The sequence below is a fragment of the Pleurodeles waltl genome, chromosome 1_2 (assembly GCF_031143425.1).
Source record: "Pleurodeles waltl isolate 20211129_DDA chromosome 1_2, aPleWal1.hap1.20221129, whole genome shotgun sequence".
NCBI lineage: Eukaryota > Metazoa > Chordata > Amphibia > Caudata > Salamandridae > Pleurodeles > Pleurodeles waltl.
Genome location: NC_090437.1, coordinates 92590184 through 92614928, shown reverse-complemented (window position 1 = coordinate 92614928; position 24745 = coordinate 92590184). Strand labels below are relative to the sequence as shown.

At 44.5% G+C, this 24745-nt stretch overlaps 1 protein-coding gene across 2 annotated transcripts in view; it reads right to left on the bottom strand.

Annotated features, from left to right (window-relative positions):
* The window catches only part of LOC138297109 (protein Hook homolog 3), an 803252-nt gene that overhangs the window by 304008 nt on the left and 474499 nt on the right, over positions 1-24745 (bottom strand). For both annotated transcript variants that reach the window (XM_069236612.1, XM_069236608.1), the window contains exon 15: positions 19253-19393. In XM_069236612.1, the coding sequence (XP_069092713.1) occupies positions 19253-19393 (141 nt within the window). The remainder of the gene's footprint in view (positions 1-19252; positions 19394-24745) is intronic.

The window sequence follows — 24745 nt, the reverse complement described above, 5'->3', positions numbered from 1 at the left end:
CCAATTAAATCGTTCCTCCTCCTTTGTGGATTAGGGCAGATGATAAAAGGCTGGGAGGGTGATGGAATGGAGTCACTACCTTTGGCAGGAAAGCAGCCCTGGTTCACAAAACCAACTTGCCAGGGAAATAAAGAGGTAAAGGGGGAGAAACAACTAAGAGCTTGCAACTCACTCATGTTTGGCTGAAGTGACAGCCGTCAAAAAATATTATTTAGAGATAACATTCCTATGGGGCCACTATGCTGGATGTCAGACAACACACCCCATGAGAAAATATAAAATTAAATTAAGTTCCCACTGGGGAACAACAAATGGCACTGGAGGAAACATGTTTGTCAACCTCTTTAAAAAAGGCATAAGGAAGGTGGAATTTAGAATGGACGGCTGTTGTGGCAGACAGAGGAATGCAGACAATGAAGCTAAATACCGCTTGAGAGTGCTCAACAATCAATCCTTCTGAGCAAGAGAAAGTGCATATTGCTGGATCTGTGACAGCTTGGCCTGCAAGGAGTCCACACTGTCTGCAGTCTGCATACCAAGCAACAAAGTTGCTCCATCTGTCCAACTAAGCTATTTTGGTGGTGGGACCATGCACCCGCCACCTCTTCTCACTGGCAGAGAAAGCCCAGCTGGAGTGGAAGTCAGAGCGGGAGACATGTAGAGAAGTGCATGAGGTCTGCATACCAACCCTTCTTGGTAAATCCAGGGCAATGAGAATGATTTGTGTCCAGTCTTTGTGAATCTTCCTGAGAGATCAAGAGTATAGGGGGGTGGGGGCGGGGAAGAGTGTAATTCACCAGAAATTTTAATCTCAACTGAAAAGCGTCCCCCAAGGCTGCCCTCAATGGATACTGAATGGCATGGAACTGCCAACACTGAGAACTTTCAGAGGAGGTGAACAAGTCCACCTGAAGAGTGCCCCACTGGGTGAATTTGTCCTTGACAATCTGTGGAAGACGATGCTACTTGTGATCAGACAAAGGCTTGGGCATCTGAGGACAGACATTCAGAACTGCATGTTAGAGGGCCTACCAAAGGGATGCATGGAACATTAACAATCGAAGGACACATTTAAGTAGCATAAAGGCACGGGATTTTGGTGCTTAGAGATATCGATTATTGCATTAACTTGATAACTCTTGATGGATTTCCAATTCAGATTTCTACCTTGGTTTTCTATGGTGGTGGAGAAATAAGTGAGTAAAGCACTTACCTAACAAAGAGTGGAGAAAAGTGGAAGATAGTGAGTATGAGCTAGTAATATTGAGTATGGCTTAGAGGAGTTTTTGTTGTGATTTCAGATGAAAAAAGATTTTGAAAAATGCACCTTGAGATGTGACGTTTCCTGAGAACGGCGTAGATGTCTAAACGCGCGTTGAAGAAAACAAGCAACAAGGGAATCTCACAGACCCCCTAACCTAACTGAAGAAAATTAGGAACAGGGGATTTTTAAGATCCCGTAATTTGTTCACAAAAATATTGAAAATGTATTGAGTAAGAAATTAATTATAATTAATGTGGTGAAATATGTTTCAAGCACAATTCTATGTTAAAGCCATGAAAAGTATAAGATAGGATGTCATATGTAGTTTTTAATGATAATGTGTGTAATGGAAAGAATGATGTCATAGTGAATGTATGTGATGAATGGATGGGTCATTTGTTTGATGATTTTTAACTGATGTCTTTCTGTATAATTGCATACAGGTGATTTCAAAGATATAATGAATATAGTTATCATGGAGTCTGATTATGGATTAATTGTAATAAAAAGGTTATGGTAAACTAAAATGTCCTCTTCTGCTTTATACCTAAGTGGGGTAAATATATATATTGTTTTGTATATATTAGAGAGTTGCCTGTTTTTTCTGTTACTCAGTTTTCTGTTATGTTTTTCTGTTATTTTGTTTGATCAGCAAGATAACACCAGCTTACGCAATAGCCTCTGACGTTCAGAGACCTCACTAGGAGATTGACAGAAAGTCAGATCACATTACAGTGTGCTGACGACCACAGCCACAATGCTTCCAGGTAGACCCTTCTCCCTCCTCCTTTGTTGACATACCACATCAGTCGTATTGCCTATCAAGATCTGGATGGACAAACCTTGGATGGAGGGAACAAAGGCCTTGAGCGCCAGCTAAATAGCAGACAGTTGCAACAAGCTGATGTTAAGAACCTGTTCCTACTAAGAGTAGAGGCCTCTGATCTATAGATGAGCTCCCTAGCCTAGGATAGAGGCATGTGTCACTACTGTAACTACATCATTGGGGGTGGGGTGCGGGGGGGGGGTGGCGGAGGTGAATGAAGGCCATCCAAAATGCCAGGTGTGCCTAGTTCCCCAGCCACATCCGCAACATGCTGAGGGGTTAGGGGGAAGTGGAAACCACGATAGAGCCTGACAGGTCTCCGCTGTATTGTAGCCACTGTCTGAGGAAGCATTACTGCAAGGCCCTCATGTGCCAACGTGTGCATGACTAGGAGAATGCAGGAAGCTAGGAAACCCAGGAATCTGATGACTTTCAGAATTGGAATTTGTGCGCCATTCTGAAAGAATGCAATTATCTCCTTAATGTCAGCAATCCTTTGAGGTAGAGGGAGGGACCGGCGAAGGGTGATGTCCAGTACCGTTCCAATGAAATGGAGTCGTTGGGAGGGCCACAGGTGGGACTGCTGATTGAAAACCCCAAGTCAAACAGCCTGGATACAGTTGATCTGACAGAACCTTTGGCAAACTCACTTTGATTAGCCAGTTTTCCAGGTATGGGAAGATATGACTGCCTGACCTCCTGAGATGTGCTGCTACCACTGCCATCCCCTTTATGTAGACTTGAGGTGCCGATGTCAATTCAACGGGTAGTATCGCAAAATTGATAATGTGTAAAATCAACCACAAACCACAATGTGGAAGTATCCATCCTGCAGGTCAAGTGATACTATACAGTGTCAAAGCTCTGACGCCAGCAGCACTTGAGCTAAGGTCAGCATCTTGAACTTCATCTTTTGAGGAAGAAGTGCAGGTCCCGAATTAGACATAGACCAACGTCTTTTTTGGGCACCATGTGTAACCGCACTGCGGCCACCATTAAATAGGTCCCGGGAGGGACACCATGAGGCAGTGGGTGGGGCTGGTGAAAAGGCAGAAAGGAGGGGCAAATAAGAAGAGGGGAAGTGGGAGGAGGCACAGGAAGGGGTGGCAGTGCAGGAGAGAGTAGAGGGGAAAAGGGCAAAAAGAAGCAGCAACAAAATTAAGACTAAAAGTGTTCAAAGAGGGCAGATAAAGGAAAAAAGTTAACAAAAATAATGAAGGAATAAGGTGAGAAGGAAGTAATGGGGAAAATACTGAAGTGGAGAGTGAGAAAATGGACCGGAAGTTGGTGGGAGCAACAGAAAAAGAGGCAGGAAAAAGAGTAGGAAGAGGCTCAAGAAGAGAGTGGTGCAGAAGCAGGAAGAGGAAGAGGAAGAAGAATGCAGCAGAGGAGAGAGGGCCAGGAAGAACACGGATCCTGTAGCTGACCGAGGGCCAGCAGAGGTAGGGAGAGAGCTGGGCCTGGGAACCTGCTCTAGTAGTTAGAGTTTTAATGCTCTAATGTGGAGGTTTATCAAGCTATTCTGTACATCCACAGAGATTGAGGTTCATAGCCAGACATGCCTCCTGATCGAAATTGAGGTACTCATTGCCCAGGCAATAGAGATTTGGGCATCCAGCCTTGACTTGATGATGTGTCTAGAGGCATTTTGTCCGTCTTGAACCTCTTCTTGAAATTGCTGCTGTATGTCTTCCAGCACAATGGGAAGTACCATTTGAGCCATATCCGAGAGGGCATGGGTAAAACACACTAGAAAACAGTTGGCCTTAATAAATCTTAGTGCCATGCTGCCCGAAGAGAAGGACTTCTTTCCTCATGCCTCCTGATGTCTGGACTCACTGTCACCTGAGGTGGATGGGACGGTCTTCTCTGAATGTGCAGAGCAGGAAGACTATATCACAAGGCTTTCAGGCAAAGGATGAATAGAGAGGAACAGTGGATAAACCTTAGCAGGGCGATACCAAAGGGCAAACATGTTAACCGTTGTGGTAGAGGAAAACTACTCCCAGGTTGCCATGACTGGCTTTAAGAGTGCCTCATTAAAGGGGAATAAAGACCTCATTGTAGTAGTTGATGGTAGGTACCCCTTAATTAGGACAGAAGCCTAAGACTCTAGAATCAGGAGTTGTAGATCTAGCACCCCTGTAGCCTTGACTACGATCTTATGAAGAGACATTACTTCAGGCATTGAAAGTCCAGTGCAGAAGTCCATAGCCAGTTCAGGAGAAGTGTCCAGGCTACTTGCAGATGGTAGGCCTTGACATTCTCCTTGTAGATCTTGCTCCAGATTCATATCCAGGGTGTCCAAGTCAGTGCCAAAGATTTCATGCAGCCTGTCCCTGTATTGTTCCTCTGCAATGAGGTGCCGGGCCTCTCTATGAGATCTCATTACAGGAGCGGCAGCAGGCATCGGTGCCAGCAGTGTTTCTTCAATCTGAGATGGAGGCTTGCCTGTGGCAATGGCACCATCTGTGGTGTTGAGTAGCACAGAACCAGTTAAAAGAAGCACCCGAGCCGGTCATGTGGGGGCCAAGTTGGTGGGTGTCCACAGAAATGAAAATTGGTTATCCGTATGGCAACAATCCCATATGAATGCTAGCTGGCACTGATGCCTCAGGAAAATAGAGTACATGGCATTTAGAATTGCCTCAGGGTCTGGACCAGGCATCGGGAACTTGGGGTATACTGCTATCAGTGCAGGAGAGGTAGACTTCACCAGTCCTGGTACCAATTTATGCAATGGAGACAGGAGCAAATCTGGGACAGGGTCCAGTGAAACCACCAAATCAGGGCTACTCAAAGGGGAGATAACCAGCTCATCACCGGCTAACTCCGGTTCTGAGGATGAATGTCCTGCAGGAGGGGGGGGAAGCGTGTGGGGAGTTGGGGGAGGCTCAAGGTGGGACTTACTTCTGGAACGTATCTTGCTCTTTTTGGACTTCCTCTTATCTCAAGAGGAAGGGGTCAGAAACATCAAAAGATGCCTGGACCGCTCCTGCCTTAGATGGTCCTCATTGAATTGAGTCATAAATAACTTCACATCCCTTTCTTTAGTGGCTTTGGCGTGCATACTTCAACATGAAGTGTAGGCCTGGGAGTCATGGTCTGACACCAGGCACCAGAGAGACACGGCATGGTGGTCAGTGATGGACTTCTGTCCCTTGCAGTCCTTACAGAGCTTAAACCCTGATGTCCTGTGAGGAAAAATGCTACTGAACAGTTAGATAATTTTAAGTTTATGTTTTGGGAGGAAAAACTCCTCCGAGAGAGCAAGCTCCTGATCCACATCAAAGGTGTGGAAAAAAGGGAACTACCATTGTTGCGTTTTGATGGGTGCTATAAGGCTTTGGTGATGTCCCAGACACTATTTCATTGGAAGCCAGCTCCCTCTACTAATGACGTGAGAGCTTTGCGGTTGCTGGATTCAGTCTGATGGTCTGGGTTTGTCTACAGTTGGGAATTCTGTTGGTAGAAATATCAGAATCTAGGATTTCAATGCATACTCAGGCTCTGTACAGGTAAATAAATTCTTCACAATGCCTATAAGAAGGCAGCCAAAATGGAGAGCAGGATTGCATAGTGGTAAATACATGCACAAGGCATTGTTTTGACGTTCAGTACATCGTGAAATGACTTTCTTATATGTACTAACAACACAGTTACACGTGTTTACCACGTTTGAAAGAACAAAGAAGATGTATTCAAGAGCAAAATCAAGCAATGAAGTACTGTGGACTTAAATATATAGATGACAAACATTACATCAAGTCTTGTGAAGGTAAACACTGTTAATCAGCGATTCAACTTTAGATTATTTAAAATGAACATCAACTCCCAAAACTCTCTGTAGTATAATAGGCCTCTACTAGTCATGTCCTGAAGCAGATTAAAAACACTGGTAAATGTCACTTTCAATTCCAGTGAAACAATATAAAAGATTTATATAACTAAATTGCAAATATTTGATTATTCTACAAGTACTTATTAGTAGGATACCATTTAATGAAAAGATGAACACCAATGATCATACAGATTCAAGAAAATAGATCACACAAAAATCGTTTTTAAGATAATCAGTAGATCATGCTTTCTGTAAGGTGTTCTATGCTTTTACAGCTTACCTTTGCTTGGCTGGTTCTAAAAAACACTCCATATAACTTGAAAGGACTAAGAAGCCTTGGAAACATCTACAGCCCAGTCATGATCTGCAAGAACATTTTGCATATTGACCCTATGAGTCAACACAGCATAAGGAAAGAAAGGATACATCTGAGCCCTTCAAGGATGATTCGAACAAGTGGAAAACACAGAGTTAATATATTCTCTGTGCTTCTTTATCCTTCAACACTCTATGCACCAGGAGGAATCCATTTGACCAGTTCAATGTTCCAAAAGGCCTTTCAATAACTGACAGCATTTGAAGATGGCAAACATATTTGAGTCATGTATGCTTTTCAGTGAAGATGTTCACAGAAGAAGAAAAATATATAAACAACTTAATAGATTTGTGAAAGTAATGAGAATCATTGAGAGAACTATGTCTCACGAGTGTTGACGGTTTGATTTGTGAGGAACTACTCTAGGTTCTGGTTGTTGCCTATAATGAAATCAAAACACGTAAGTGGAATCACAAGTATGATGACGCAGACCACGGACTGCAATGGATGAATGAGATTAACAGGCAGCATTATTTGCATACCACCTTTACCTGAGTTGAAGAGGGCTGTGCAATAGTAACATGTTTAAAGCCAAATTAACTTCTGGGCTACCATGCAAGCCACAGCTATGTTCATATGGTCTAAAAATGTTGTGGTTATTATTTAAAAGGAGCTAAGGAACCTGCTTCATCCCTACTGACCATCTACTATCATTTGAAATGGATGGGATGAAGAGTTCATATTTCATTCCCTAGTTACTGCTCTGCTTACAGCTCTTTTCGAAGCCTCTAACCTCAGTAGCAGGACTGGCAGCAGTGTCTTTATAGTAAAATTGTAATGCTAAGGTACACACAGTGGTAACTTCTGGCCGCAATCGACTGAGGGTGAATGTGCTTCAACAGTGGAGATATGGTTTTGACTGAGTACAGACAGGTAAGTAGAATTTTCTCAATCTTAAATCAACATTGCTCAGCTCTCAATATTCTGAGAATCGATTAACCTAGATGAGACCTATGGGAAGAAATAGGAAGCATAAGCAAGCCCAAGAACTACAGTAAAGGAAACAGAAGAAAACTAAACTAGTGCTCAGAGCCACTTCTGCAATAACAAACAGCCTTTCACGTTTATGGTGACAAAGGTTTAAGTGCCTGACTTATTGGGGAGATTATTTGCTTCGATGAAATGGAGAACAGATATTTGTGTTTGGCTTACAAGTCACAAAATTATAGAAGAAAAAAGTAGCATAGAAACAAATGTGTTTAAGTTTGGTCAAAACTTTATCTAACCTGAGTATCCTCATGTTTTGGATTTCCCTAGACGCCAGAATGAACCCATAACTTTTTCATAGCAAAAGGTCCTCCCCGCTGGTGAAAGGTACCATCGGACTCTAGAGTGGCCTTGCATCCCCTCCAAAAGGGATAGCTGTATATAGGTGCCATATTAGAGCGATTACATCAGTTTACCCGTGACTCTTTTATACCCTAAGACGCAAATAATCTGATACAAATGAAAGGACGACAATGTGGGAAACCTAACTTGGGACCTTTACGGAAACCTAAAAGACCATGAAAATGTTGGGAAGAGAGGGCGGTGAGGAATCTGCAATTAAGAGTATCCATTACAAAGGGTGTTAAAAGTATACAAAACGTGTTCTTGTGATGGATCTTTTTACCTGTAGAATCATCACCTTTTGAATAAATAATAAAGCAGTATCTTACAAAACATGGAGGATCCCAGGAGTGGATTTACAAGACAGTATTGCCCAGGGAAGGTTTGCAAGGACTCCCATGCAGCAGTCTGGCAGATGTCCACCACTGGAATCCCTCTCTCAACAAAGCATCCTATTGGCCTTTGAAAGCCCCAGGCATGTGCTCTGCACAAGGGGTGAAACACTTGTTGGCTGGCTCATTAATTTTTAAGAAAATGAGAATCATGAAAAAAAACTCAACCTAATACACACTGAAAATGTTTCACTTATTAGAGGTTGACTCCCATTACCAAATATTACCCACATACATCTAATTGTGCTCGTTTTTGGGGGCCATAGAGGTATTGCCTACTTCTAGGGTATGACAGCAACATCTGAAACTATAGCCATTCCAAGGCAGCATAGCTCCCAAGACCTTACTCCTTCCACCCTTTAGTTTTGGCTCTGGAGTATGCTATTCACCAATGTGAAGGGTTCTTTGCCCCGGGTTGAAGGGATATTGGATTAAGGCGACAGATGCGTGTTCAGGGGTTTTAGGAATTTATTTCGGTCTGGGCCTAGGATGAATTCATCGTCTTCACCCAATGACAGGGTTGATTTAGTCTTTCAACGAAAAAAAAATAAAGTCCCCTTTTTGATTTATCCTCTCTTTTAGGCTTCTGATAAGGTTCTGGGTGATGTCTGGTCCAGCTTAAGTTCCGGTCTTCCCAGGTGTCGGCGGCCCAGGCTCCCCAAAATAAAGAAGAAAAGAATACAGGTAAGTGGAGATTAAATAATTAGATAGGGTTGTTTAGGTTTAGTAGGTTGGTGAGGGTCGGCGGGAGTGCAGGAGTGAGGGGTTTACTTTAGTCGTGCCTCCTCCATACCACAATACGTTTGTGGAAGTCCCTTTTCTTTATCTGTTAACAGGTAGTTAGATATGGGGTTCGGTGATGTTAGGGGATATATTGTTTCCCTTTTTACACTGTTTCCCCTCCCTTATGGGACCTCAGCCCTTTTCCCTTATTTCCCCAAAACCCTAAGAACCACCCGGTACCCCACTCCCATTTACGAGGTGATCGTACCTCTGAAGGCCACGCCCCTCCTGGGACGCGGCCGGCTTCCTGGTAGTCTCCCGACTTTGCTGGATCAGGGGCGGGAGGCTCCCTAAGTGTCTCTCTTCGTCGGCGGGGCTCGTCCGTCGGTTGGGAATGCACTTCGGTCGGGTGCGCGTTTTCCCGTTCGTCTTCCTCCCGTGAGAGTTTCCCCAAGATTCTCTCCGTCGCGTCTCTCGCGCCTCGGGCGGCGTCTCTGTCGGCGTCTCTCTTGGCGTATCTCTTGGCGTTTCTCGTGGCGTTTTTGCCCTCCTCCGTGTCGGCGTTTTTCTTTCCAATTTCCTCTCTGGCGTACATGACGTTTGACGTCATGACGTCCAGAGCTCCTCGGGTGCCCCCGGGGTATTCCTCGTCAGTTTCCGCGTCATCTTGAAAACCGGCGTCGGGAGACGTCCGGTTACACATCCCCTCACTTGAATGGGGCTGTTCGAGCCCCAGAGGTCCCGGGAATCGTGATAAATAGTCGGCCTGACCCATAAGATCACCAGGGAGGTGGCAAACCTGAAAGGAGAAAGGTTGAAGCTCGATAAACCATCTCAGGATACGATTGTTGGTGTTTTTATACCTCGAGAGCCAGGTAAGGGGAGCATGATCTGTATACAATAGAAAGGACCTTCCCAGAAGATAATATTGGAGGCTCTCGATTGCCCACTTAATGGCAAGACACTCACGCTCGACAATGGGATATTTCTGTTCTCTGGGAAACAGTTTACAGCTAATAAAGACCACGGGATGATTTACTTCGTCTTCATCTTTCTGAAAAAGGACGGCCCCCAATCCTACGTCGGAGGCATCCGTTTGAAGATGGAAGGGTTTATTAAACTCAGGACATTTCAAAATCGGTTGAGTAGTGAGGCATCTCTGTAAGGTACGATAACTATGATATTGACCGGGGGTTAGTCTAGTGATGGTTTTGGGTTGTCCTTTTCTCAGAAGGTCTGTCAGGGGGGCGGCCAAGGTGGAATAATGGGGTATAAACCGTCGATAGTATCCTACCAGGCCTAAAAAAGAACGGACCTCCTTTTTCGAGGTGGGAGATTTGATGCGTAGAATGGCTTCAATTTTATTCATTTGGGGTCTTAGTACCCCTTTCCCTATGTGGTAGCCCAGGTAAGAGATCTCATTAAAGGCCAGTCGACTCTTAGACGGGTTGGCTGTCAGTCCAGTCTTTCGTAATGCGGTAATGATTCTACCTATGTGTGTTAAATGGTCTTCCCATGTCTCGCTAAATATGACGATGTCATCTAGATATGCGGCAGCATAACCGGTATGAGGTCGTAGAATGGTGTCTATGAGGCGTTGGAAGGTGGCGGGTGCCCCATGCAACCCAAAAGGGAGAACATTAAAATGATACAGTCCGGAGGGGGTAACAAAGGCCGTTTTTTCTCTATCTTCTGGGGCGAGGGGGATCTGCCAGTAGCCTTTTGTTAAGTCGAGAGTAGACATGTATTTAGCTTTCCCCAATTTCTCTAAAAGTTCGTCTACTCTTGGAAGTGGATATGTATCAAACTGGGAGATGGAATTGACTTGTCTAAAGTCAATACAAAAACGTATAGACGCATCTGGTTTGGGCACCAATACCACAGGTGAACACCAGGGGCTTTGAGAAGGTTCAATAATATCTAGGTCTAGCATTTTCTCTATTTCACTTTCTACTAGGGTCTTCCTAGCTTCGGGGATACGATAAGGTCGTAGCCGCACTATTTTACCCGGAGGGGTTATGATCTGATGGTGTACCAACTTGGTTCTTCCGGGTATCAGAGAGAACATCTGTGTATGTTTATCGAGGAGTTTGTTTAACTGTTTGCGCTGTTGAACCGAGATGTCTGTATTGATGACTGGTACCTCGTGCCCGCTAGGGCGATCAGTTGGGCACCACCCTATTTCTAATTCCTTAACGGTGTTGACCAGACATCCTGGGACTGGGTCGGCCACCGGTTCTTCCCATTTTTTTAATAGATTAATGTGAAAAATCTGTGATCTAGTGGGGCTACCGGTGAGCTGAATTTTATAGGTCACGGGTGTTATTATTCCTGTCACACTATATGGCCCCTGCCACTTTGCTAACAGCTTGTTGTCTGAACTGGGGAGAAGCACTAACACTTTATCCCCTATGGAAAAAGACCTCAACTGGGCATTTCTATCATAATACCTTTTCTGTTTCTCTTGAGCTTTCTCCATGTTTTCACTTACGTTTTCCCACACCGTGTGTAGGTGAATTTTTAATTCCTGGGTATATTTCAGAAGGGTCTTTTCCCCATCCTCCTCCTCCCATAACTCCGCTGCCATGTCTAATAAGGTCCGGGGCTGCTGCCCGAACAATAATTCAAACGGACTATGGCCCGTTGACGCTTGCTCATGGGTTCTGACCGCGTACAATACTAAGGGGAGCTTCCTGTCCCAGTCTCTCCCTGTCTCGGAGATAGATTTCTTTAGAAGATTTTTCAGTGTCCGGTTATACCTTTCCACCAGGCCATCAGTCTGTGGATGATAAACCGACGTTCGCAATTGTTTGATCCCCAAAAGTTGGCATATTTGGGTCATCAAAGAGGACATGAATTGGGTGCCTTGATCCGTTAAGATTTCTCGGGGAAATCCAATTCGGGAGAAGAACCATATCATGGCGTGGGCAACACTCTTGGTGTTAATACTACTAAGAGGGATGGCCTCGGGATACCTTGTAGCGTAATCCACCAACACTAATATGTAACGGTACCCTCGGGAAGAGGGTAGGAGAGGACCAACAATGTCCATTCCTATTCGTGAGAAGGGAATATCTATGATAGGAAGTGGTTGTAACGGGGCTCTTCTCCTTGTACCAGGATCCATCATTTGGCATTTAGGACATTGTTGACAGAATTTCCTAATTTGAGAAAAGACACCCGGCCAATAGAACCTCCTCAACAGATACTCTTCCGTTTTTTCCCTCCCATAGTGGCCTCCCCCTGGCTGACTGTGTGCTAAGTGTAGAACTTGTTGTCTATAGGGTTCGGGGACTAATAATTGTCTCTTCTCTTCTCGGTCATTGCTAGTGACTCGATATAATAGATTTTTGACTATTGTGAATGATGGCCCTTTATCTTGGAGGGTCCGGGGTCTTGCATTTTTCCAGGCATGAATCAAACTTGGATCCTCTCTTTGGCAACTCCGAAAAGGGGGAAGGTTAGTAAGGGTAAGAACCGGTGAAATTACCTTCCCGGGGTTCGTGTTTTCCTTTGCGTAGGTCTTTCTGGTTGCTCTTTTTTCGCTTCGGGAGGGTTTGTACCGGTCTAATGGAGAAGGTATAGGTATATTATAGAAGGGAGCACTTTTCCACCAGGTATTCAACTTTTCAGAATGTCGGGTACTATCCAGAAGCTCCGAAAATTTTGTAAAATCTGTTCCAATTATAGCTTCTTCCACTAGCTGTTCCACTACCCCCATCCTTATGGGATTTTCCTTTCCTTCCCATGATAGGGTCATCCAGCTTAGAGGATATTCCTTGGTTTCGCCATGAATACAGCAGATGGACACAGTAAGACCTGTAGTAAAGGTAGGGTTGTCAAGTAAGTCAGCCCGGATTACGGACTGACTACATCCTGAATCAATGATGGCCAGGGTGGGTCTTCCATTAATAACAAGTTTCTTTTTATAGGGGGTGTCGTTTCCCCCGGTATAAAAGACTCTTCCCCTAGTAATTCCTATCTCCATTGGTTCGGGTTTTTCTGTTTTTAGGGGGCAAACCCGGGCTATGTGTCCCCATTCACCACAACTAAAACACTGTGGTTGTTGAACATACGGCTTCTCCAATCCTCGCATCTTCCCCACATCATCGTTGGTTCTTCGCCCCACTGATAAGGATGAACTGGGACTCGGACTAATGGGGCTAGGCGTTGACCTAGGGGGGGGGGGGGGATTTTGAATTCGAGGGAGCGGTGAAAGGCACAGGCTAGCTCGATGGTGGTGTTAGTGTCTGGGTTTGGATGTTGTTTGATCCAGTGACACGTATTGGGGGGTAGGGCGTCTAGATATTGTTCCAAAAGGACAATCTCAATGATGTCTTCCCTATTAGTTCCAATGGGACCTAACCATTTGAGGCCCAGATCTTTGATCCGGAAGTAGAGGGCTCGGGGGTTCTCGGAAGGCCCCCACTTGGCTTTTCTAAACTGGACTCTGTAATGTTCTGAATCAAAACCCACCCTTTCTAGGATGCTCTTTTTAATGTCCTGATAGGGAGTTATTCCGCCGGGGTTCACGGCTTGATAAGCCGCTTGGAGGGTTCCTGTTAATAATGTGGCAATATATTGACCCCATCGTTCCTGGGGCCAGGTGGCGGAAGTGGCAACTCGCTCAAAATTGGTGAAGAAGGCATCCGGGTCTTCGCCTTCCTGGTACCGTTGCAGGACCGAACTGGGCACATTCGGATGTACCCGGGTAGCAGCAATGGTATCCGTGAGGTTTTTGATGGCAGTCTCATGAACCAATTGATTGTTGGCCATGATAGTGGCCTGACTTTTGAGCGCGCTTTGTAGGGCCTCCCTCTCCACTTTAGCCTCCTTCTGTTGCTCTTCCCACACTATTTGCAGATGCCTCTGCCCTCGGCCAACTGCTGCATCATATCTGATATTGTGGGTTTCTCCTCCATGGTCGTGGACTGCCTGTCGCCTGGTCCAATATCCCACTTCTGACACCACTGTGAAGGGTTCTTTGCCCCGGGTTGAAGGGATATTGGATTAAGGCGACAGACGCGTGTTCAGGGGTTTTAGGAATTTATTTCGGTCTGGGCCTAGGATGAATTCATCGTCTTCACCCAATGACAGGGTTGATTTAGTCTTTCAACGAAAAAAAAATAAAGTCCCCTTTTTTATTTATCCTCTCTTTTAGGCTTCTGATAAGGTTCTGGGTGATGTCTGGTCCAGCTTAAGAAGTTCCGGTCTTCCCAGGTGTCAGCGGCCCAGGCTCCCCAAAATAAAGAAGAAAAGAATACAGGTAAGTGGAGATTAAATAATTATATAGGGTTGTTTAGGTTTAGTAGGTTGGTGAGGGTCGGCGGGAGTGCAGGAGTGAGGGGTTTACTTTAGTCGTGCCTCCTCCATACCACAATACGTTTGTGGAAGTCCCTTTTCTTTATCTGTTAACAGGTAGTTAGATATGGGGTTCGGTGATGTTAGGGGATATATTGTTTCCCTTTTTACACTGTTTCCCCTCCCTTATGGGACCTCAGCCCTTTTCCCTTATTTCCCCAAAACCCTAAGAACCACCCGGTACCCCACTCCCATTTACGAGGTGATCGTACCTCTGAAGGCCACGCCCCTCCTGGGACGCGGCCGGCTTCCTGGTAGTCTCCCGACTTTGCTGGATCAGGGGCGGGAGGCTCCCTAGGTGTCTCTCTTCGTCGGCGGGGCTCGTCCGTCGGTTGGGAATGCGCTTCGGTCGGGTGCGCGTTTTCCCGTTCGTCTTCCTCCCGTGAGGGTTTCCCCAAGATTCTCTCCGTCGCGTCTCTCGCGCCTCGGCCGGCGTCTCTGTCGGCGTCTCTCTTGGAGTTTCTCGTGGCGTTTTTGCCCTCCTCCGTGTCGGCGTTTTTCTTTCCAATTTCCTCTCTGGCGTACATGACGTTTGACGTCATGACGTCCAGAGCTCCTCGGGTGCCCCCGGGGTATTCCTCGTCAGTTTCCGCGTCATCTTGAAAACCGGCGTCGGGAGACGTCCGGTTACAACCAACCAGCACAGTGGAGTCTTTTCCGGACACTTTTTCTACACCCCACTCAGCTGGTGGAGAGGACCCAAAAGTATCAATGACAGAGAAAAAGAATACATCTTCCTGTAGATTTCTACTCTTATGAATGCGTTAGAAAGCAGTAACTATCTCAAAGGTACAATTACATAGTGCTAGTTAATCAAGGCAGGCATTCAACACAGATCAGCCAAAGTGCTGCCCGCCAAGGTCGGACCGCTGGGCGGCCGCCAATGCAGCCGCACCCCCGCCGCAGCCATTTGTTTGGAGATCCCCGCTGGGCTGGCGAGCGGAAACCTAGTTTCCGCCGGCCGGCCCAGCGGGGATCTCGGCCGCAACACAGGAGCCGGCGGTGTTGCAGCCATGCGACGGGTGCAGTTGCACCCGTCGAGCTTTTCACTGTCTGCATAGCAGACAGTGAAAAGCTGCACGGGGCCCCCAGGGGCCCGCGACTCCCCGTACCGCCAGCCTTTTCCTGGATAGGATAGGATAGGATGTAATGATTTAGTGGCCTGAGGTCTAATATAGGCCATAGTGAACTGTCCTTTTTTGGCAGTAAGGAAGTATAGTGAATATACTCCGGAGCCTTGTTGTTCAGGAGGGACAGGTTCTATGGCTCCTTTGGGCAAAAGAGTTTGTACTTCTTTGCAGAGACTTTGTCTGCAGGGTGGGATGTTTGGACGTGTTTTTAAGAGTGCCGTACAATAACCATGTTGGATAACATCCAATACACACTGATCTGTTGAAATTGTTCTCCATTTGTGATAGAACTGTTGTAGTCTTCCCCTGACAGGTGTTAAATGATCAGGGGGAATGAGGAAAGAGTCGCTGTTTTGAGGTGGAGGGTGCAGTGCGAGGGGAAGCAACCTTTCCACGACTCTTGGAATTATTCCCTCTATATGTGCCTCTGTAGTATCCCCTTGAAGGGGAGACATGATATTGTTGCCTGCAGGAGGGGGTAGAGGCATCTGACGGTGCAGAATTAGTGCTGTGCTTATTTGTGGGACACCATAAAGGACCAAAAGGAGTGGGGGGTTTGTAATGCCTCAATAGATTTAGCAAACTCTGTGACCTTTCTCATTTTGTCTAATGTTTGGTCCACCTGGGGACCAAACAGATGATATTGATCAAAAGGTGCATTTAGAAGTGTTTGTCGCACTTCTGGCTTAAAAGCAGATATGCGCAGCCAAGCGTGACTACGCAACAGTACGCTAGTGTTGATTCCTCTGGCGGCTGTGTTCGAGGAGTCTAGGGCACATTTGATAGAGTTATTTGAGATAAACTTGCCCTCCTGTACTATGTGATAACTCTCCTTTTTTATATTAATCAGGGAGATGCTGAAAGAGTTCCTCCGTTTCCTCCCAATGGGCCCTGTCGTACCGTGTTAACAATAATTGGGTGTTTGCAATGAACAAATGGTTGGCTGCTTGTGTTGCAACCACTTTCCCTGACGCTTCGATAAGTTTAGATTCCTTATCTGGTGGAGGGGCATCTGCTGCTGTTTGTGAGTTTGCACGTTTGCAGGCATTAGAGACTACCAGCAAGTACAGGGGTATTGGCCCGTGATGCAAGGTGGGTCTGAGGATGCAGGTTTGTACTTTTTAGCCATAGTTGGTGTAATAACACTTGCCCGCACCGAAAAATCTCATCCTACAGTTGGAGCATGCCTTTTAACATGGGAGATATTGACATGCCCTGTTGGTGTTTGATAGTGTTTCAAAAAGAAAATACTCCTCAATTAGACCCTTGTGTAGAGAGACCTGGTGGTATGTTGCCGCGCTAGCAATAAGCTCCTGGAAGAATGTTGCATCATCAGGGTGTGAGGTTTGGCGGGGTAGAGGTCTGGGTCAGTATCCCCTGGAGAGTCAATGTCATGTGTGCCCCATGGATATATGGGCTGCTGTTCATCAGTCCCTCTCTAATCCTCAATGCATGCTTGCGGCAAGCCTTGTGGAGTGATGTCACCTTTATCACTAAAGTGATGTGGTGAATGAGATGGTGCTAGTGAAGGAGGTAGAGAAGGTGGGGACGAGAAGTAGGCAAAAATGGCTGAATAGGACTGGTGGCACAGTCCTTTCGCTTCTTTGGAGGTGTAGGAAGATCGATGGCTCCCCAAAAGAAAGCTGGCGCATGGATGGAGAAAGAGCCGTCTGCACTGCCTTTGCCAAAATCCTTCCAGTTAAGGGCTGGATGCGGATTTTCTTTTGTTTCGGATCGAGTCTCTGTCTCTAGTAGTGGCTCTGGTGCCAAAATGGAGGGTTTCAGTGCAGTGCATGGCCTTTATTTTGGCGCTGAGGTGATCAGAGCCAAAACAGCAGAAGCCAAAACGGTCGCAGCCGATGCAGTAGCTGGCAGACTCTGTACCAAGATTTATGGACTCAATGGGGATATGGAAAGTTTCAGCTAGGCTTTCAGTGCCTGGCCCGATGGTAGGGCATCCTCAGCGAGTGTTAAGTATCTACCATGGCTGTTGGCAGTAGTTGTTAAGAAGCCATGCTTTCAGACTGAGCTGAATGTCTTTTGGTGGGTTGGACAGGGGCATGGGTACTCACTGCCTGCTGTCCTGAAGGAAGGTCTTGTAAATGCATACCAAACTATCTCAGGATCAGATTTGGAGTCCGGAATGGAAAAGGCCTCCTCCTCTGCTGCCGAGGCCTTGTGCAGTTTTTCCTGTTGTTCGACATCGTGGTGACCGAAGATGTTGTGCGTCTCCTCCTGCTCTTTGTGCTGCATTTCCTTTTGATGCATTTGACGATTCTGCAGTGTTTTCTTCGATCGGAATGATCGACAGGCCTCACATTTCTCCTTGTTGTGATCTGGAGACACAGATTACAAACCTGATGAAGGTTGGTATGCAAGTATCTGGCATGACAGCTAGGACAGAACCAAAACAGTGTCCATTCCATCAGCAGCGCAAGGTTGATCAAATCCGATTAGATGAGAAAAGGCCTGAATGGGCGAGGCCTGAAGGCTGCATGTAGAAATAATTGTAGAATCGATGTGTGACTATTTGCTTCTGTTTTCAAAGGATGAGAGTAAAATGCAAATTAAAACAAAAGCGTTGAGTATAAGGATGAACAATGGACCGAAGGGAGCCAGAAAACGGTCTGGAACCAGAGCACTGACAAACACATCCGAACCTGATGGAAGAAAGAAAACAATCTAATAATGGAGTTGAAGCCATTGCGCACTATCACCGAAAGTAGGAGTCACTTTAGCTCATGACTCGAGAAACTTCTTCAAAATAAAACAACTTGCACACATACGGACCCAACACTAGATTGCAGGATGATGCACAGCATGTGTATCTCCAGCCACACATGCCATCGAACCTAAATTCCTCACACAACTCAAGGAGTGATCACCAATCTGCAGGTACACCATATGCCTCTTCTTCGGGCCACACAGCATTATATGATATTTAACAAAATTGGTTGATAGATCTGGACTGCTCATGAAGAAGTCAAATGATTCAACCAAGAGGTGCAAAGCTGTTGGGGTCCTTGCCACTAGGATAGTATCATCAGCATTGAGTAATGCTAGAACAGAGGGGTTTTTAATTTGAGACTTCACTAGTAGCAACAGCCAAATGGGAACTCAATTCAGTAATGTAAATAACAGATAACCAAGGTGCCAAAATGCACTCCACTAGCTAGAGGGAAGATGTCAGAAGTTTCTCCTGCTCAGCCGTACCACAACGTAGCCACTAAGTTCTCATGCAAATCATGTAGAAGAATCACTAAAGTGACTTCCACACTCAAATCTAATTAAAACAGCCATAGCTTAGTCCTTTTCACGTGGTCAAATCCAGAAGATAGATCCATAAAAGCCAGATACAGCGGTGGCGTACTTGCCCACAATCAGGTGCAGGTTCAGGCACTGTTCCACTGTACCTAGCCTGAGATGAAAGCCGTACAGATGAGGGGACAGAATGTTGTTATGGTTAAAGCTAAAGATTACCCTCCAAAGAATCTTTACAGTGCTATCAATAAGGGAGATTGGATGGTAGCATTTAGGCTATTTGGGGTCCCCTTTTATTAAAAATTGGAACAATTACCAGAAGTGTCCAAGAGCTCGGAATCTTGCTATACAAAGAATTACTAAATAGGCTGGTGAGCAAAGGGGCCCAAAGATTGATACTACGCTTAAATAGGTCCATGGGTATCTGTAGGAAGCTAGCTCTTTATATGTAGTACAACTAAAGGAGTATTTTTGTAGACACAAAGCATGTCTATTGCTTAACAGCCACACATGCTTTCCCCAAAGTTTGACAGTCCTACTGTTCAATTGTTTTAAATAGTTTCATCAAACGCTTCATGACTGTTATATTAAAGTGCAAAATGTATTTCTTTAGTCACAGTTCCGCAATTTGTCAGTAAGTGCTTATGCTCATTTGGAAGACAAATGGATAGAATTTTTCACTCCATCTAGGCATGCAGTGTGACACTAGCTGATGTGCTCCAGTACACTGTAAGTCAATTTCACCCTACCTGTTCTCGGTTTCTAATTCATTCTTTCTCATATTTGCATCATCCAATAAGCTCTGCAACAAGGAAATTTTTTCATTATCAGAGCCTTCTTGGTTAAGCTTCAGAATCTTGTTCTCATGCTGAAGCCGGATAAGTTTCTCCCTGAAATAACAAAGTTCAAATCATTCAACATGAATAAGTATAAAATAAATTACTGACAAATTAGTCACTATGCAGCTACCATATAACAGCCAAATGCATATGGAGAAAAAGGAGATATGGGGCAGGTTATGTTACAACATTTGAACTTGTCGACTGTTATCCCAATAAGCCTTTATGTAAAATCTCTCTACTGCCCTATGCTTCAAATGTTAGTATGCATACTGCAAAATTCTAAAGCTTAAATGTACAGTGTCTGGTGTAATACCATCCCTATTACTTACTCATCGATACTCGCAGTCACTGGTTTCTGTAATTTGGGCTCAACGTTAAAACACACAAACACTCGGTATACAGTACTGCAGATATATATTAAAAAAACATGTATATGTAACTCCTCAAAGCAGTAATCAGTGTAACAAGTGGACCAATTAATCACGAAGATACAGCAATAAAAGTCAATGAACAAATAGAATGTCTTAAAAATCAAATTTAAGTTTATTCACTGTTATTCCCAAGTGGTCTATGAAACTATGAAAGCAATAAACCGTCTATTAAAGACATGGACTTTCATCCAACAAGAGGCAAGCAACTCAGAGTTAAATACCAAAGTAATAATTTAGGCAACTTATTACAGCCTTAGAACCCGCCGTAGCGGGCCCTACCAGCTATTAAGGGCCCGCTCCCCGCGTTAAATGCCCGAGCCGAAGGCGAGGGCATTTAACAAGGGAGAGGGACTTTAATAGCCGGTAGAGCCCGCTACGGCGGGTTCTAAGGCTATTAGAACATTCTGCCACTCAGGGGAGAATGTTCTATTTAAAAAAAAGAAATTCACGGAGCCCGAGGGGATTACATTCCCCTCGGGCTCCGTGAGGCTTTGTTCACAGCTGTTGCTGTGAACAAAGCGAACATTGGAATGTTGGCGCTGCGGGCTTTTACCGGCCAGTAAAAGCCCGCAGCACTCCATTGTTTTCAATGGAGCCCCCAGCAGTCCAATGTTCTAATAAGAGTTAGGGCTCTCACAAGGTCAAATGAACTAGTATCTTCCATGTAAAAGTAAAAAACATAAGAACTCAAGTCATAATCTTGTCATTTTCGTTACAAAAAGTTCATAACCAAAAGATATCAATTAATTGTTGTTGTTACCCACACTGTCACAAAAAGGGACTTCAATGTGTTTTGGTTCTGGCACTTTCCACAAGACTGATTCCTGATGACAGAAAGCCCACAAGAATACATCCAACAGATGTAAAACATCCAAAACGGTTTTTAAAAAAATCACCAGGAACAGGAATAAAAATCCGGGGGTCAAAATCACATATTAAGCAATTTGCTTAACAGAAAATCAGACTGCAATAATGTCAAATATATATATACACACACACACTAGTGGCGAATAGTTAGGGCCTAGTTTCCATATAAAAAGTGTTTTTGTACATTTATTTTTTTACTTGCCTATATTCTTGGCGCTGCTCGACGAATCATCACAAAACTTTACAAATCATTTGCCAGTCACATCAGTGCTGTCTCTAAAGTTTTGGGATGATCCATCAAGAGGAGGCCAAGAATCACATTTTCCCTATTCATTTTTCCATAGAAATTTTCAACAGTCATAGCGTGCACGCGTGTCCGTGTCCGTCTGTCTATATATATGGAAAATGTCACTTACACAGTGTACATCTGTTCATGGCATGAGACGCTGCAGATTCACATGCTTTGCACATCACGCCATCTAGCGTTGGGCTCGGAGTGTTACAAGTTGTTTTCTTCGAAGAAGTCTTTTTGAGTCACGAGATCGAGGGACTCCTCCCATTTCAGCTCCATTGCGCATGGGCGTCGACTCCATCTTAGATTGTTTTCCCCGCAGAGGGTGAGGTAGGAGTTGTGTATTACAGTAATAGTGCCCATGCAATGGAGTAAACATGTATGTACATAACGTATTTTAAGGTGATATATTTACAAATTTACAATTGTTCAAGATCAACTTCGAAACGGCTACAGGCTCCCGGGGAGGCGGGTGGGCTCATGTGAATCTGCAGCGTCTCATGCCACGAACAGATGTACACTGGGTAAGTGACATTTTCCGTTCGATGGCATGTGTAGCTGCAGATACACATGCTTTGCATAGACTAGTAAGCAGTTATCTCCCCAAAAGCTGTGGTTCAGCCTGTAGGAGTTGAAGTTGTTTGAAACAAAGTTCGTAGTACTGCCTGGCCTACTGTAGCTTGTTGTGCTGTTAACACATCCACGCAATAGTGTTTGGTAAACGTATGTGGCGTAGACCATGTGGCTGCCTTACATATCTCAGTCATTGGAATGTTTCCTAGAAAGGCCATGGTAGCCCCCTTCTTTCTAGTTGAGTGTGCCTTTGGCGTAATAGGCAGTTGTCTCTTTGCTTTGAGATAACAGGTTTGAATGCATTTAACTATCCATCTAGCAATGCCTTGTTTGGAAAGTGGATTTCCTGAATGAGGTTTTTGGAAAGCAACAAATAATTGTTTTGTTTTCCGAATTTGTTTGGTTCTGTCAATATAGTACATTAATGCTCTTTTGATGTCTAACGTATGTAGTGCTCTCTCAGCTACAGAATCTGGTTGTGGGAAGAACACTGGTAGTTCTACTGTTTGATTCAAGTGGAACGGTGATATGACTTTTGGTAAGAATTTTGGATTTGTTCGAAGAACTACTTTATGCTTGTGTATTTGAATAAATGGTTCTTGTATCGTAAATGCTTGGATTTCACTTACTCTTCTTAGAGATGTGATGGCAATTAGAAATGCAACTTTCCATGTTAAATATTGCATTTCACATGAATGCATGGGCTCAAAAGGTGGCCCCATGAGTCGTATTAAGAAAATGTTGAGGTTCCATGAAGGAACTGGTGGTGTTCTTGGTGGTATAATTCTTTTTAGGCCTTCCATAAAGGCTTTAATGACTGGTATCCTAAACAATGAAGTTGAGTGGGTAATTTGCAGGTAAGCTGAAATTGCGGTAAGATGTATCTTAATGGATGAAAAAGCTAGTTTTGACTTTTGCAAATGTAGCAAGTAGCTTACGATGTCTTTAGCAGATGCATATAAAGGTTGAATTTGATTATTATGGAAATAATAAACGAACCTTTTCCACTTATTTGCATAGCAATGTCTAGTGGTTGGTTTCCTAGCTTGTTTTATGACTTCCATACATTCTTGTGTAAGGTCTAAGCGTCCGAACTCTAAGACCTCAGGAGCCAAATTGCTAGATTCAGCGATGCTGGATTGGGGTGTCTGATCTGTTGATTGTGTTGAGTTAACAGATCTGTTCTGTTTGGTAGTTTGACATGAGGTACTACTGAGAGGTCTCGTAGTGTTGTGTGCCAAGGTTGTCTTTCCCAAGTTGGTGCTATGAGTATGAGTTTGAGTTTGTTTTGACTCAACTTGTTTACTAGATATGGAAGGAGTGGGAGAGGGGGAAAAGCGTATACAAATATCCCTGACCAACTCATCCATAATGCATTGCCCAGAGACTGATCTTATGGGTACTTGGATGCGAAGCTTTGGCATTTTGCATTTTCTTTTGTTGCAAATAGGTCTATTTGTGGTGTCCCCCAATTTTGGAAGTACGTATGTAGTACTTGGGGGTGAATCTCCCATTCGTGGATTTGTTGGTGATCCCGAGAGAGTGTCTGCTAATTGATTCTGAATTCCTGGAATAAACTGTGCTAATAGGCGAATGTGGTTGTGTATCGTCCAATGCCATATTTTCTGTGTCAAGAGGCACAACTGTGTTGAGTGTGTTCCTCCCTGTTTGTTTAGGTAATACATCGTTGTCATGTTGTCTGTTTTGACAAGAATGTGTTTGTGGCTTATTATTGGTTGAAAAGCTTTTAACGCTAGAAATACTGCCAATAGTTCTAAGTGATTTATGTGAAACTGTTTTTGCTGAGTGTTCCATTGTCCCTGAATGCTGTGTTGATTGAGTTGTGCTCCACACCCTATCATGGAGGCATCTGTAGTTATTACGAATTGAGGCACTGGGTCTTGAAAAGGCCGCCCTTGGTTTAAATTTATATTGTTCCACCATTGAAGCGAGGTGTATGTTTGGCGGTCTATCAACACTAGATCTAGAAGTTGACCCTGTGCCTGTGACCATTGTGATGCTAGGCACTGTTGTAAGGGCCGCATGTGCAATCTTGCGTTTGGGACAATAGCTATGCATGAGGACATCATGCCTAGTAGTTTCATTACTATTTTGACTTGTACTCTTTGTGGACTTGGCGTGGCAATCGCTCTTGCTGTGTCGATTGTTGCCCCTAAGTATTGCTGTGTCTGACACGGCTGAAGGTGTGACTTTGTTTAGTTGATTGAGAAACCTAATTTGTGTAGGGTTTCTATGACGTACTTTGTGTGTTGTGAACACCGTTTTAGTGTGTTGGTTTTGATTAACCAATCGTCTAGATACGGGAACACATATATTTGCTGCCTTCTGATATGCACAGCTACTACTGCTAGGCATTTTGTAAAGACTCTTGCTGCAGTAGTTATTCCGAATGGCAACACTTTGAATTGGTAGTGTACCCTTTGGAATACAAATCTTAGGTACTTTCTGTGTGAAGGATGTATTGGTATATGGAAATATGCATCCTTGAGGTCTAGTGTTGTCATGTAGTCTTGTTGTTTGAGCAGTGGGATTACGTCTTGTAATGTCACCATGTGAAAGTGGTCTGATTTGATGTAGGTATTTAATGTTCTTAGATCTAATATAGGTCTTAGTGTTTTGTCCTTTTTGGGTATGAGAAAGTACAGAGAGTAAACTCCTGTTCCTTTCTGTTGGATTGGTACTAATTCTATTGCTCCTTTCTGTAGCAATGCCTGGACCTCTAGTCCCAGAAGATCCATGTGTTGTTTTGACATAGTGTGTGTTTTCGGTGGGACGTTTGGAGGGAATTTGAGAAATTCTACACAATAACCATGCTGGATAATTGCCAGTACCCAAGTGTCTGTTGTTATCTCCTCCCACTGTTTGTAAAAATTGCTTAGTCTCCCCCCCACAGGTGTTATGATTTGGGGATGTGACTTGGAAGTCACTGCTTGTTTTGAGGAGTTTTGGGGCTTTTGAACTTCCCTCTATTCTTTTGGAATTGTCCCCCTCTATATTGCCCCCGAAAACGTCCCCGCTGATATTGGCTTTGATAAGTGGGCCTTGCTTGTGAGGTTGTGGCTTCTGTAGGTTGACCTCAAAACCCCCCTCTAAATTGTGTCTTGCAAAATGTGCCTCTGCTCTGTGGGGAGTAGAGTGCGCCCATGGCTTTTGCCGTATCAGTGTCTTTTTTAAGTTTCTCAATAGCAGTGTCCACCTCCGGCCCAAACAACTGCT